Source organism: Morchella importuna, assembly GCF_003444635.1.
Source record: "Morchella importuna strain M04M26 chromosome Unknown Morimp01GS001, whole genome shotgun sequence".
NCBI lineage: Eukaryota > Fungi > Ascomycota > Pezizomycetes > Pezizales > Morchellaceae > Morchella > Morchella importuna.
In genome coordinates, this window is record NW_025763398.1 from 2,759,325 (window position 1) to 2,774,667 (window position 15,343).

The window sequence follows — 15,343 nt, forward strand, 5'->3', positions numbered from 1 at the left end:
ATATCCCTCTACAAACCACTCTCGTATATTTCACGTTCTTTGGGGCTCACTCGCTTCTTGTGGCCACTGAGAAAGGTCAAACATTTCACCGCATGACGACGCCAGCCTATATTTCGCCCACATAACCCACCATGTGCCTATTTCAAACGACGATTCCACCCCATCCTCTCTCCCATAGAGTCTGCACTTTCATCCTTCGTAGCGTTACATCGCAGGGGTGCAGAAACAAAACAAGTCAGCGAGTGCGCCATAGACAGCATCAAGTATGCGGGCCCCAAATTACACACATAATCCTAGCAGAACTTCCGAGGAAATTCACATTAGCAAGTCCGGTCCCCCCCCCTCACCCTTCCCTCCTACATTAGTGCTTCTCTAAGAACTTTCTATTAAGGTCATCTCGAATTTACATAGTCGAATTGGATTCTCGCTCTATCTCCCGCGAGCGAAAACCAACAGCTGACGAAATCTTGGCCATGCTCAGTCGAGATGAGTGCATGCTCAGATGCATGAGGTTTCAGCCGGCCGCTTTTACATACATAGCTTGCCTTTGGGTGTAACCGCTGGGTGGTGGTGGCAGTGGTGGCGTGTAAAACGCCAACACCAGCCATTGATCCATTGTTCCACCCCTTACGACCAAACTTGCAAATACACCTATTATCGAAAGAGAAAAGAAAGAAAGAAAAAGATTTCGAGTGACTCCGAGCTACAGATTAGGAAAATGCAAGTTTATTCATCGTCTAACTGGTTACTCAAGAGAGGAGTGACTCAACCTGTGGGCCAATCTCCAATAAATACGTTGAATAAATTCACACCTCATGTGATTAAAAGTTCACTACTACTGCGAAAATGGGTTCCCCGAGGGCAACCACGAACAACTCGATATCAAATAAACCACAAACCAGTATTCTGACTTTGGTTCAGAAAGTCTAGTCCTGCGCGATAGCCCCCACTCAACCAAACGAGTGATATCATATGACTAGAATCATCCCTATATGTCTAGCTTCCCGTGGCTAATGCAGCACGGGTTTCTACAGTTCCAGACACCAGTATGTGAATGCCTGCATCTTCTTGAACGCTCTTGAGTGGGTACTCTAATCGCCCGCGCCGAACGCCTCAACCCGCCCTAGTTATGCAGCTACGAGGTTGGCGCCGCAACTGGTTTAATATTCAACAGTCAGAGGCTCTAATCTGTGACAGGACGGGGAAATACGATCATTTACTCTAGTATATATTCAATATGCAGGTAGAGCACCTACTCGGACGCTATGTAAGATGGCATTTACAACAAACAAGACACTAGTGTGGAAAAGGGGGCTTCTGCGTGTTTTTCTGCTGGGACGTAATAACGGCAATTGTGCAGTGTTTTATCATTAAAGACTGCAACATGCAGCAGCAACCTAGTAAACACGCTTCCTATCCTTCTTTTCCAACGCTGAAAGATTGGGCGGAATGCTCTAGATGGTGGGTTGCTCAAGGCAACAGCTGCAGCGTTGCTCCATACAACCTCTCTTTGTATTTTTCTTTTTGGGGGAGCCTTACTTCTGTGGCTTGTCCTTGCATCAGGTAAATCGATCTTCCTTGAGAGTCTGCAGCTGTCATTGATATATAAACGCACTTGTAGCTTCATGGTCACTGGACCACCATTTAAAGATCTACTTTGGCTTTAGATTTACAATTCGGCCTCATCAAAGTACGCACATAAAGGTAAATACTCTGTATATAGTACCATTGACAAACATATCGCTCAGACCATTGCTAATTGTGTTACGATGCCAGCAATATTTCGATTTGGAAATATAAACTCAAAACCTCGGAGATTATTTCAGATCGATGGAATTGACTCTCCCGCTTAGCCGCTACTCTGATACAGGTAGGATTAGTAAACTGGTTCTTTGAAGATCATTTCCTACGTGCGGTCAATTGATCAAGTCGGCGCATGACATGGAAGCCGTATGTGTGGCGCTAAATGGTTGAAGTTCTCTCGGCCTTGGAATGGAGGACAAATCTAGTGAGTTTTTCGCTAGACGCACTCCTGGGCGTATGGTTAACCGGGGTCCCTACGGGTACAAGCAACTGATCGATCCTCAACAAAACAGCGCCGCTTCTTGGGTGAGTTATGACAACCAGAAAAGTTCTCCACATTCCTATAGGATATCGTTTATTCCCTCTTGAATTCAAGTGAAATTAGGCATACACCCGGCGTTTAGATTCCAAGGGCTACCTCTCAGACATGTGCATGCTGGTAACTACAGAGTTGCTTATATATGGGGAGCACAACGCGCGTAAATCTCATACCCGTCGCTAGCCTTCCGTGCACTGCACTGGTAAGTACGAGATCGATTAACAATGATAACGAATTATTACAATACCTAGGGAACCGCCCACAACACGAAGAAGCCATTCAGCAGCATATCTCAGGGTTAATCTGCCGGATTTCGACATGCGAAATTATAAGTCTTTAATCTGGAGGCGTAGGTCGTCTCCAAGCCATCGGTAGCTGAAAGCTGGCTTGCCACCGCTCCCACACGATTCGATCATTCCAAATATAAAATGGGTACGGCTTTGATAATCGGTATGATCAGATGAAGCGCGTGTTTTTGGTCTTAGATATCAATTGTTCGTTTCCTCAGCCCTTCCTTGGCTGGTTCGAACCGCATAGAGTACAAGGTCCCAAAGGCTTGAAGGTCCAGCCGGGATGATTAATATCCATTGACAAAATCCGAATTCAAAAGGGTGTTTCTTGGTAGTCCAAAGATCCTAAGACAGATAAGTGCAACGGATAGGGCGCATATTTAAACCTAAGGACTCTTGTTTACGATTCTGTGCATCAGTTTCAGAAAGTTGTTCTAGACTCAACATATATATGTGGAGTGCATTACCAACCGAGTGATCTCTTATGACCATTTCTCCTTACTGCTGTCAACCTGTTTTCTTGGGTCTGTTGCAGTAAGGCAAATTTTTTAAAATAAGCTATTACCCATGTACATTCCCCCCTGAGCATACGGCATCCTAGTCCGGCAATCCTCGGAACAATAACCGGGTCCAAAAGGAAAAAGTAGCTATCTAGAGCTGATACGAATGTGGCAGCATGCACTCCTCTGTGGTATCAATAAGCGAGGCCCGGAAATGTCCGTAGAACACCGCACCTGTTAAAGATAATCGATGGGGGTTTGTGTATGAGGATTGGGTTGACATGATGAGGATATGGATCCCGTATCTGCTCAGAGATTCACTCCAGGGAGTTCAGGTGCGCAGTTCCAGTGGGGCGAATAACGATTACGTTCTATTCGATCCCGACCTTTCTATATATTGCTTAATCAATGGACAATATGCAGAGAAATCTGATGTCATGTTTTCTACTTTAGTTTCCAGTCACATCTGAGGATATTGGCCACCCAAATTGATGTTTAATGAGAAGTGACTCGGGTTTGGGCTTACCATCTGCAGGTAACGTAGCGCCATTCACATAGCTAGGTGAAAGGAATGATTTAAATGGTGCTTCTTACATCAGCTCGAACATTTGGCCGTATCCATGCAGGCGGAAAACTATAACTTCTGTCCATCACCGTTATCGTTTTGTGTGTTCATGCCGACGCCCCAAATATAAAGTTACCGCACAACGAACTATGTAATTAATACACTGTGCAAATTTCTCTGACAAGATTCCAAGATTCCAGGCTCGGGGTGGTGATTCGGCCACGTTTCATCCTCCCTTGCCGCCGCAGCATCTGTTTTAGTAAAGTCTCCACAATTAAGTAATCAGCGCTATTGTCGCGCTCAAATGGCCTATGAACCTTGTTATCTTCTCCAAAAGCTTAGATATCTTTTCATGCGCTGTTTTCGAGGGAAATTCTCGGCACAATAGGGGCTACAAGATCATCTGGAAATCCCAGCGATTGGATTAGAATATCTCTATCATGCGCTTGCCAATGAAAATCTACTAGTAAACCAGGTAAGCTTGATTACTCTTCTCTATGCAGCATCCTGATCGACACGATTCTCGGCATGCCCCGTTAGATATAGTACTTTACATAAGCTCTTTACTTTTTTTCGGGGGGTGTCAGAAGGCTATTAAAATGTGATTCAAGACAGAGCTTGGTTCACAACAAGTAGTACTAACTGGTACGTCAATAGTAAAGATCCTTGCTAACTTTTTCTTTCTTGATTTCCTCCGATCTGGGCTGATTTGAGAGGTCAATGTGTTGCGTTAGGAGCTCTTCTTCCCCGCTCGAAAACTCTAAAATACAAAGGCTATACCATATCGACTACTTATGAACATCCTACGATAGTATGATCGTGAACCAATCCGCATTAGGCTCGGGTAAGTTGATTATTCACAGTAATTAAGTCAGAACTCCGAGACAGTCGGCATGATTAAGAATTCCTCTCTGACATGGCATCACAAAAGCAGACATCCATATATCTGATCAAAACATACGTTAATATCTAATGATCCTGCAAAGCTGAGCCTCCGAGAGGTGTGACCCATCGGAGGTTTAACTTTGACGCCAATGATAGGTAGAGCTCAAGGTTCATACATGATCACTCGACTTCGTATATAGTGATCTGACATCTCTTAAGTAAGTATCGGTAGGCCTACCCCTAATTTTATCAGCAGCAAGTGCGATAAGAGCGGCAAAACTTAAGAAAAAGGCACGTATTATCCGCATTATTACGATTGAAGACCTAACAATTCATTGACTAATATAAAAGAATATTATCCTAATAAGCTAGAATTCAAACATGGGCTAGACAAACACATGTCAGTTACATGTACAGGCAGATGTGGACATTAGCCCTTTTCCCAGCAGTCATGACATATACCCCTTTTATAAATCTAAAAACCTCGTTGTAAGATAGCTGCTATTGATATTTCCCGGCTGTCTCGGAAATGATTCGCCTGTCGGTTCAAATATTGCTCCGACTAGTGTTAATGGTGCCTAATTAAGGATTTATATGTGCCTACACTCATATATGTACCTATATATAGCAGCCAGTCAGTACAATGACTGGTCCGGAGTCAAATCCCCATAGACCCAGATAGAGAGACACACTATAGGTACATACATAAGTTTTAAAATCATGTTCAATTTGATTCTGGGTACAAATGATCGCGTGCAGTATAAACTATGGCGTATCGAGTGCGTAGGTAACCGCTCGTTTTATATAATCTTAGTCTCTATATAGCTATATAGGCCCAATTTTAAATAAGAAGTCGCCAATCGATTGGAAAGTAGGTGATTCTTAGATAGACGAGCTCGAGATCTCTCCGTATTATCCTAATATCAGTATGCGGTCATGATATACATGATTACTTATTGAGGAGAGAGTTTTATGTGTGGAGAGTTGTATTGAGGTATGGAACACGAGTACCACGGGACTCCAAATACGGGACTCCAGTCATGAAGGATCTTGATCGCGCACTGCGCACAGACCAGCCAATTCCTCAGGTGCATACCTAACCCGACTCTTCCCTCCCTTCCCCGAGACATCCTGAGAGAAATGTTGACTAAACGGTGTATAGCTGGCCCCGGTGAAAGTGCGGTCTACCAAACCCATTAAACCATCAATAAAAAGCAACTCATATCGTGGGGAAAGACCAGGCATATCATTGAGGCAAATTATCTGTTACTGCATACATACTGCCTGGCCTTTGGAAGTACTGTGGGGCAATTCACCCCCCTCTCTCCCCGCACCTCGCTTGTAAAAGTGAATTTATGTGTGATTACCATAACGAATTTCTCTCATAGGTGTGTGATGAGGGATGGCCGCGCGCGGACGAGGTTTTGATCTTTTCTAGCCCTTCCTTCTGGTCCAGAGAGGGTTTGAGGCTGCTACATTTGACGTACGCACATACACATGAAGTAGACATTTCTTTGTGCTTGCAGGTCGACGTAGTATACATTTAAACGCCCTTGATAAGTGGTGAGTCGAGGACCCACTCAAGGGAATACTAGCAAATTGCCTTATTTGACGGTTTCAAGGTTTCAGTTTATCTCCGCATTTAATAATAACCTCCCCCTTCGGGCGTCATCCGTATGCATGGTTCCCGGACCCCTGCAATAGCAGCATACTGGGGACTTTGTCAGCCTTTTTACCGCACTCACCAAAATTACATAACTGTAGCCAAGGCAGCCCTATCTGCTTCGAACCCATGCACACCTAGTCCACACACCGTTAGCCATGTGCGTTGCGGCAGCTGGGATCTCGAGTGACCAAGGAACAAGCTGGATGGAGAGGAAGAATATGGGTAAATCGGCACTGCCGAGGAACAAAAGCACCCTCAATTAATTCAGGGCTGGATTGTACTTCGGGAGGAGAAAGGGGAATCATAAGAGTTGAAGAGGAGTATTAGCTAGAAGAATTCCAGAGGTGATAACTGACTGAATTGCAAGTGAGGATCGAATCGAGACGTAGGGCGGAGAGACACCGACATACTGATCGGATTGATATCATTAGTTATTACAAGTTCGGTCTGTACAGCAGTGCGCGTGAGCTGATCGACCGGCTACGTTAGGGTAGCTATGAGTGTATAGTGCTCTTTGAGAAGGTATGTAAACACATACAGTACATACACAGCTCTACTGGTGCATAAGAATGTAACTGTAACCATCAATCAGCTATTGTAGCACTAATAGCCTATGTGATAGGTAATCCTTCAAAAACACTCAGACGCCCAACCCAGAGTAGTTATGGAGAGTTACTTCCTGTATGTACCATTAACACACAGGCTTTATAGACTCGATCTACAGAAGTAGGGTTTGCTCTGGAAGCACAACAGGCATATTCCTGGGTATGCTGAGCCCTGGCCGGTGATCCCGGGGGTCATAGAGGCATGATCTAAGACCACTCCCAGCCCAGGTTCAATAATGGATCAGTGATTAGGAACTACAAAGTGTACCATTGATTGATCATCGAGGGGTTATTGATTAGGTAACTGGTGTATCCCCGACAGCAGGGAAATGGCAGAAGGAGAATTTTCTTGTAAGCAGCCCGCACACAGCACGGCTCCGTTATGTACAGACGCCGCTCGACTCATTGGATTGTTGTTCTGTCTGTACATACCTACATGCCATAAGTACATGAATCCTATGGTTTGTAGTGGTGACCGCCTCTTCAGATTATATTTCTCTGCTACTACCAACTCTTTGCCCCCCCCCCCCCCTATTTTCCCTAAGGCTCACTTCGGATAATATTTCTGTCAGCAGGAATTACTGTAGTCTGAGAGAGAGAGAGAGAGAGAGAGAGAGAGAGAGAGAGAGAGAGAGAGCAGGTCTCTTTTCCCTTTTCTTTTTTCCCCGGTTCTTTCCCCTCTACTTCCATTTCTTCTTCCTCCTCGCACTCCTCGCGCTTGACACACACCTCACGCACTCTCACTTCTATTTTATGGTATATTTCCCGACATAACTGCGAAGGAACAGTTTAAACAGCCCAATCTACTATAAGCTTATTCTCACACGACGGCGCTTCTTTTCTTACCCATACCACAGAGGCCCTCGCCTCATACACTCCCCATCATCATGGCTTCGCCCCCGGCTCCTCCGGCTCCTCCGGCTCCCTCGACTCCTTACCGTCCTTGGGAAGACGCATCTCCTGCGGCACCCCCGACGAGCTTCCATAATGGTCGGCCTTCGTTGCCATTGCCAGCGCCTTTGGTTATGACCGAACGGATGCCGTCCATTTCAAGTTCGGCGCTCTCTCCACATAATCCCCGGAAAAGACGGCGGCTTTCGAACGATTATATGGATCAACCATACCATGGCCTAGGGTTGCCATCTTTGGGTTCGCCGTCTGAAGTTCATCCCGATTTTAGAGGTGGTGAGGATGGTGGGGGAAGGAGCATATACCGGCGGGGAGAGGGCGACATGGTGCTAAGCAGCGCTTACATCAAGCCAAACCACAACTCCAACCATTTCACGCAACCTCTACCCGCTCTGCCGCTGCACAAACATCAACCACTGCAACAAGCTCCATCTTCGTCATCAATCTCACCTCGATTTACAGGATCTCGTCCGGCTACACCTCCTCAACAGCAGCATCGCAATCACCAGTCTCCCTCCAACCAATCACCCACAGCTCTTGCTAATATAGTCTCGACAATACATAACCTGGCCATTGACTTGGCTGCAAGCTCATCTGTCTCGTCAAGCTCCAATATTCCATCTCCAATAGCCCACTATCAGCTTCCGTCAATAGAAGCTCTAGCAACATGTTTGGAGACCATATATTCACTGCTCAAACGGTTAAAACCACCCCTTGCTCAACAGCAACAGCAGCAGCAACAGCAGCAGCAACAGATTAATGGCGGTCCGGTATCTAATGAGCAACAAGCTTTCTATACTTCAAATCTTTCAAATCTTCAGCGTGCTTTATCGACACTACAGATAGCTCACAACACTCTCGAAACCGAGCATAATAATCTTTTATCTGCGTTCACTCGTACACAAACACGCACATCGGCATTGGACCGCAAATTGAACGTATGCACGGAAGAGACTGAATTATTGGCAAATGAGCGTGAACGGCTTATGGGTGTCATCGAGGGTCTTGAGGAGACCCTTACAGAGGTACGGGCCGAGCGTGATGAAATGAGGCTTGAAATGCGTAAGAGCGGGGCACAATGGGGCACAATTGTACAAAATGCAGGGAAGCTCGAGAAAGGCGCATGTAAAGTGGAGAAAGCTTTGAGAAACGAAATTGAAGGATTGAAGAATGACGTGGAGAGACTGCGAGCCGCGGTTGCTGATGGCGGGGGAGGATGCTGTGCTGCGGTTGGGGAGGCAGGTGAAAGAGAAAGAATTGATTTAAAGAACAGGGTCAGAGAATTGGAAAGCCGACTAGAAGAAACGAAAAAGGAAGGAAGCAAAGTTTTCGAATATGCGGAATTAATTTCTAAGCTGGGAAAGGGGATAGCAGACTCCCGATGACAGCGAAGTAAGGCATGCACTTTTAAGTTCGTTTTTCCTAATCATGCTGGATATTTCTTGTATCTTTTTTGCCTTTTCCCCTTTGTTAATTTTTTGGGTTTTGCATTTTGGGAGGCGTTAGAGTTTATATCAACTATGATAGAGCATAGCCAGTACATATAGAAGCATAATCCTTTGTCTAGTATTTTTTTCTACATTATCATATATGCATATTTTTAGCAAGATTCAATGAAACGGGTTACAGCACTGAGTTTGATTACTGACAAGAAGAGATTTTGCGTACGTACATACCTCCTGAATTTGCACGAGAACAGCTCTACTCTCAGGCCCTTCGCCACTAAAAAAGTGGCCCATAGCGTCCAATGATCGATATGGACCTAGGAACAATCTAGAAGGATAATATTACAAAGTTTTTAATTTGCTGTCCCCACTTTATGAAGATAGTGATAGTAAACTGACTGGGAAGATACTTTTCTTTTTTTCTATGTGCACGGTGCACGCATCTGAGATTCTCCACTATATGTACTCTGTGCATACATACATATAGTACACATTCGCGATACACATACTCGCGCAAGTATGCGGAGAAAAATACTTGTATTTAGCTATACTCACCCCACACTCCGAATACTCAAGCTTGAGGTACCTGCATACCTCTGCACATTATATTCATAAAAGTAGAATTTTCGCTAGTGGTGATGATATAATATAAATTATAACCACATTTAAGATTTAATAGGACAAACCTTTCAGTCATTATTATCTCATCTTCGATCTCTTCGAATTCGCCATAGTATAATACTAACGCGTTTCACCGGGAAAGCGATCATCACCGGGAAAGCAACCGAACCTCACAAAATGAGGTTGTGGGCACTAAAACACAATATATGAAGGCAGGCACATATAAGAGGGTTCAGTGTGTCCTTTCCGAATCCTGGAGTTACTTTATAATGAATATAAACCAAAATTTGTTAAAGTCGATAAAGCTTACACTCCCTAACCCAGTCAACGACCTCTCTGAAACAATACTCTCGCTAGATAGAGGTAAATCATGTCAAAAATATTTGGGAGACATCTAAATAACACCTCTGGCTACTTGGTTCTGTAATTGTATATAAATTCGGCTTTCTTCACCAACTTTGGATCATCCCGTTGTCACCCTTGATTGCTTTCCCGGTGACGATCGCTTTCCCAGTGAAACACGTTACAATAGCAATTATATAATTACATACAGCCAATATGAGAGGCCTACTAATTTCATAAAGATGCGGGAGGGGAGGGGAAGGTTGAAGTTATATATACAAATGACTCCATTCCTAATAGCGCTGCCTAGTCTTTAAATCCTATGGTTTTAGATTGTCGTTACATGCATCCGGAAGCACCCCGGAGACTGTCCTACATGCATCAATGCCAAGAACCATCTGATTCTTGCCAAGAAATATATATTAGTCCCAACAATCGTCAATAATTGAAATAGGCATGCCATCTAGGCGTCTAGGTCAAAATACACGCTGTGTGGGTTTATGTATCGCATCGAAGTTCATGCGCATCTTCTAAGATTTGTGTAATTCGTTTCGAGTGATAGCTTGTGACGACATTAGTAGGCGGAGAGCTTGGGTAGGGGCAAGTCTGTCAACAGGTGGCGGTGACACACAAGCAAATACCCAAAAATCCTCAGCCAATGCACCGCCACCTATTGACAGACTTACCCCTACCCCCGAAGTACATGTACCATGTACTTTCGATGGGGCTTAAAATGGAGACCTTGGAATTGGGACTAGTATGAATCTACCTTCAAGGAAGATGCCTGAACCACCATTATAAGCCTCAATAACCTGCATGAGCGGGTAAGTAGCGTGCCACTCATTGTGCATATCTGACATCAGTACATTATATCTTGGGCTGCGAGGAAATGGTTAATTCGGAGAGAAACGGATATCGAACCATAGTTGATCATGGTAATTTTGAATTGGACTGAAAAGTTAAGTGTGGATCACATCAGACAGACTACGGCGAAATTTAACAATAGGTGTCAAACATTTATGAATTTGAGCGTGTATAAGGGGGTGACCGATTACTATCCGAATTAAATTGACCATGGAGCACCTACTCTAGGTACTCTATATTACACACCTCCCCGCATATAGACTTGGCAATATATATACATATCTGGAGAACCGGGCCCCACTTTACGTATCGACTATCCTAACACGTTTGAACTTGGATAGAGAATGTATGTTGTCATCAACAAGCGAGGAAATAGTATAGATAGCTGGATTTGTAGGTATAAACCCCCACCGATCAAAGCAAGAATCAGAACCAACGGAAGCCAGCGCGCGAGATCGATAGAGGCTTTTATCTGAATCTATATATATATAGGATTAAATAGCTGCTCACTAACTATACCTAAGCTCTACATGATGATTTTCTTTAATAGTTTTATGGATAACAATGCATTTACCGGTCAAGCCAGTGCGACAGGCTAGGTTCATTCGTTTTTAGATGATTTGGAAACAAGTGAGAAGAGAAACACCGTAAAGAGGGAGAAGGGGTCACATACTCGTGTACTATGATTCCCCGGGTAAGTGTATTTGCCTCCTAGTATGTGGTATTTAAGCTTTCGAAGGTCAGCTATTAAAACTGTTCCGCGCGGAATATAAAGAAACGATAACACTAAAATCATAGACTTTGTATAGTCCTGTTGAGTGATTATTAGTGAGGTAATCATCATTCATCCTACTTGGCAAATATATCGGGTTTGTGCTATTTGACGGAATGAGTTGTACGTGCAATAGATCTACTTTTAAGAATTACAACTAACGTGCCTACACTAAAAAGCACTAATATCTTATACAAATATATATGGCTACACATTCTTACTCTGACCATGCTTTACCCCATATTTTATATGAATTTACCCTTTGTATCTGTGTATATTGAAAGCTCTTTGCGTACGTGGGTATGCTCCCACCGGTTCTGCTGCTTGTATGATGTAGTACATGTATTCTCGAAACAAGAGTTGCCGACAGTTGTGCTTGGCAATGTTACTGGTGCCACTAACGATTGCCAATCCAGCAATATAAAACAGCAAATTCTAAAGCTAGAACAAATCAGATTTTCACTAGAGTAGTAAACCAAAAAGTCTCAAAATACTGGTCACCAATACCAACACTAAATTAGTTGATATTGCCTATAATATTTAATTTATAACCAATTTTTTAGCCTCGCTAGCTCAATCGGTAGAGCGTGAGACTCTTAATCTCAAGGTTGCGGGTTCGACCCCCGCGTGGGGCTTTTTGTTTGGATCTTTTCGTCTACTTTCTTGTTGCGAATATTTTATTGACTCTACCTCGTCTATAGAGTTTTTTTCTCCCCCATATGTATACGTACCTATTAGTTACATATAATATTAAAAGGAAAGGTTGTAAATTCTGAAGAGCCCACTATTCCGTCTTTTTTTAGTCTATTATGCGTATGGGTGTGACTTGGTGGTACTGCGTATTGGCATCACCAAAACTCACTCGGTGTGTATGGTGCCACACTCTTAAAGGTTTTTTTTTTTTTTTTTTTTTGTTTAATTCATTAATTGCATGCAACACTCTTAAAGGTGACACGGCAGCATATCGAAGTGGAACAATTGTGGCTGAAGTATGGACTTATGGGCCAATTAGAGGGCTCATTTCTAGCCATTTTGCTGCATTACTGCCACAACTCGGCCATATTTGCTTTATGGGGGTATAAATTGTTTACTCGCGCATTAATTAAGTCTTGAGAAATTTTGTGAGGTCGTTGCTACCAAGAATTCTCAGAACTTAATTAACGCGTGAGTAACTCACTCAAAGAATTGATTGATTGGTTGATAATTCATTAATTGTTCAGTGTCAAAAAATTATTTATACAGTTGAATGATATCTCATTACAAAAATGACTTTTAACCCGCCTGCCGGGCTAGTCTTGAGTTGTATTTTGGCGGAAATATAGGATACTCCGCGATAGATTATATAAAAGTAGTGGAGATATACTAGTTGTAAATTTAAGTGATTGAAGAAAATCAAATTCTTTCTCACATATCATTCATAGAGATTGAAGTTTATAGTACCGATACCCTTAAAATAACTCCAATAATGATGTACACCCAGATAAACCCGCCTTTTTTTTCTTTTTCATTAGAAAATATCATTTATTTCGCTCATTTACATACAGCTACCTACTACATTCCTTCTACGGGCTCCGCCACCGGCAGAAGAAGAAGAAAAATAGTATGATATATCATATCTGCAATAACACGCTCATCAAGTCGCATACACATCCAACGTGACCATCATATCATCGTCGTCTGCAGCAAGAAAAAAGGATAGACAGCCAGCAGCATTAAGGGCGTTCCGTCATCAAAGGAAAGTGACAAAGGAAATTATGCTAAAAAAAAAGGAAAAGAGAACTGAAGTCAAAATGAAACGCTTGACAGCACTCAGCAAGCAGCCCAAACAGCGACACTATTATAGCTACTATCAACAGGGGCCTCCAAAATCAAGGCAATGCGTCTTTTTAACTCCATGCGCTCTCTTTCCACAACCTCAATCTCCATTCTCCTCATCATCTCGACCTCCTCAAGCATCCCCTCCGCAAGCTCTTTGTAGCCCTCAGCCACTCTTGTGACCGTTGTTACTATTGCTTCTTCCTCGCCATAGTCTGCAAGTACGCCAGCAACACCATCGACACCTGCGATAGAAACTTCTAACCGTCTCGAAATTCCCACACACTCTCTTCGCCATTCCTCACCAATTCCATCGACCCACTTCTCACGGCCAATACCGCCACGGGGGTTATACCCGGCAATCCATTCGCCAAATACACCACATAGATTCTTGAACTCCCCACTACGCATAGCGTCAATACGCTTGATAGCCTCCGAAAATGCTTGAACACGTTCCTCCGGGCTCCTGGTTGTATCCCGACGTTTCTTTCCCGGAACAGCGTTGTTAACTACAGCAGCAAGAGAGTCAAAGTTTTGACACTTCTGTTTTTTCAAGCTTGTTTCCCGCGCATCATAATGACGGGCAGAGAGCTTCTCAAATCGTGATTTCAATGTTGATGTAGCAGATGAAATGAGCTGCTGATATACATCAGTGGAACATGAATGTAGTGTAAGCAGCTGGAGAAGCTGTGTCTGAGCATGTATGGTTGCCGTGTCAAGAGGTGGCGGTGGTACAGCCCTTGAACGGGAAGCTTGGCCTGGATTTGCGTTTATAGGTGTAGAAAAGTCTTGGCTCAACGCTGTGAATGCTGGACGTTTGGCCTTAACACTCCCTGCCGTTGTTGGTCGAGAGCTTGCATTAGTTCCTGTGGGTATACCACTAGCAACACTTTGTAAAGACGTTATACTTGAGCTTTTTTTATGCCCTTTCGATGGAGCAGGAGGTGGTATTATTAAGGCGCTTGGGTTTGTATTTGAACTAGTGGATGGTCTCCTGGTGTGCGAAGGGCCAGTGGTTGATGTCCCAGCAGCACTAGACAAGCTCAAATCCGATTTGGATGATGTGGCTCCATACATAGAAACCGGCCTCGGTCTCGTACTAGTCCTCCTCTCAGTAGGAACGGCCTCTGTCTTTACATTACCATTCCCGTTCCCAATAGCCTTAGTAGAAGATCTCAAAGACATAGCCCTGCCAAGACGTCCACTAGTCTCTCGAGTCAGAGTTCCAGCAACACCCTTAGCTCCAGCAACACCCTTCTCGTCCCTTTCTGATTTCTCCATGGTTGAAGCTCTAGATCGTAGAGACGAAGACTTCTTCCCCGTTTCTGAATCAAGCTTTGCCAATCTCGACGAGGTTGGCTTGCTCAAAGCAAGAAGTCTCCCGATCCCCTTACCGGTTGCCGTGGCAACGGAGGATTTCTCATCTTCAGGCTTGACCCTATCCTCAAGCTTAGGCTTATTGGATATGCTTGTAATACTCCGTTTCTCGCCAGGTTTTGTACGCAGCCCCACTGCACGACCCCCTGAGGATTGTGGCGGCGGTGGTGGTGGCATCTTGGCTGTGTCGTCGTCGCTATCTTGTTTCTGCATCTTGGATGAGGTCAAAGGAGGACTACGGTCGCCTCGTTTACCTGAACGGCTCGAGAGTGTGGGTGACGAATTGAACCTGTCTCGGGAGGTCTGAGGTGGTGAATTCCTTGATGACGACGTTGGACGGGACGTGGGCGGAGAGGACTTGTGTCGCCTAGAAGACACGGAAGCTGAGGATGAAGACGAGGAAGGTCTTTTTGTGGGAGGTTCCTGGGAGTCCGTAGCTGACGGGCCCAGTTGACGAGGGATCTTTGACGGCGTAGGAAGAGGGGCAGGCATGGTGGATAGTGCCCTTCCGAAAGGTGAGGGGAGAGGAGAGAAAGGGAGATGTAAAGGCACTTTTGAGGGGGGC

The 15,343-nt window shown here is 44.2% G+C and overlaps 2 protein-coding genes across 2 annotated transcripts; one reads left to right on the top strand and one right to left on the bottom strand.

Annotated features, from left to right (window-relative positions):
• Positions 1-7,520: 7,520 nt before the first annotated feature.
• On the top strand, positions 7,521-8,927 carry LAJ45_00702 (uncharacterized protein; the record flags this gene model as incomplete). The annotated part of the gene is made up of 1 exon (XM_046110303.1): positions 7,521-8,927. The coding sequence occupies one exon, from the start codon at positions 7,521-7,523 to the stop codon at positions 8,925-8,927; it is 1,407 nt and encodes a 468-aa protein (XP_045976996.1).
• A 4,468-nt stretch (positions 8,928-13,395) lies between these two features.
• On the bottom strand, positions 13,396-15,270 carry LAJ45_00703 (uncharacterized protein; the record flags this gene model as incomplete). The annotated part of the gene is made up of 1 exon (XM_046110304.1): positions 13,396-15,270. The coding sequence occupies one exon, from the start codon at positions 15,268-15,270 to the stop codon at positions 13,396-13,398; it is 1,875 nt and encodes a 624-aa protein (XP_045976997.1).
• Between the last annotated feature and the right edge of the window lie 73 nt (positions 15,271-15,343).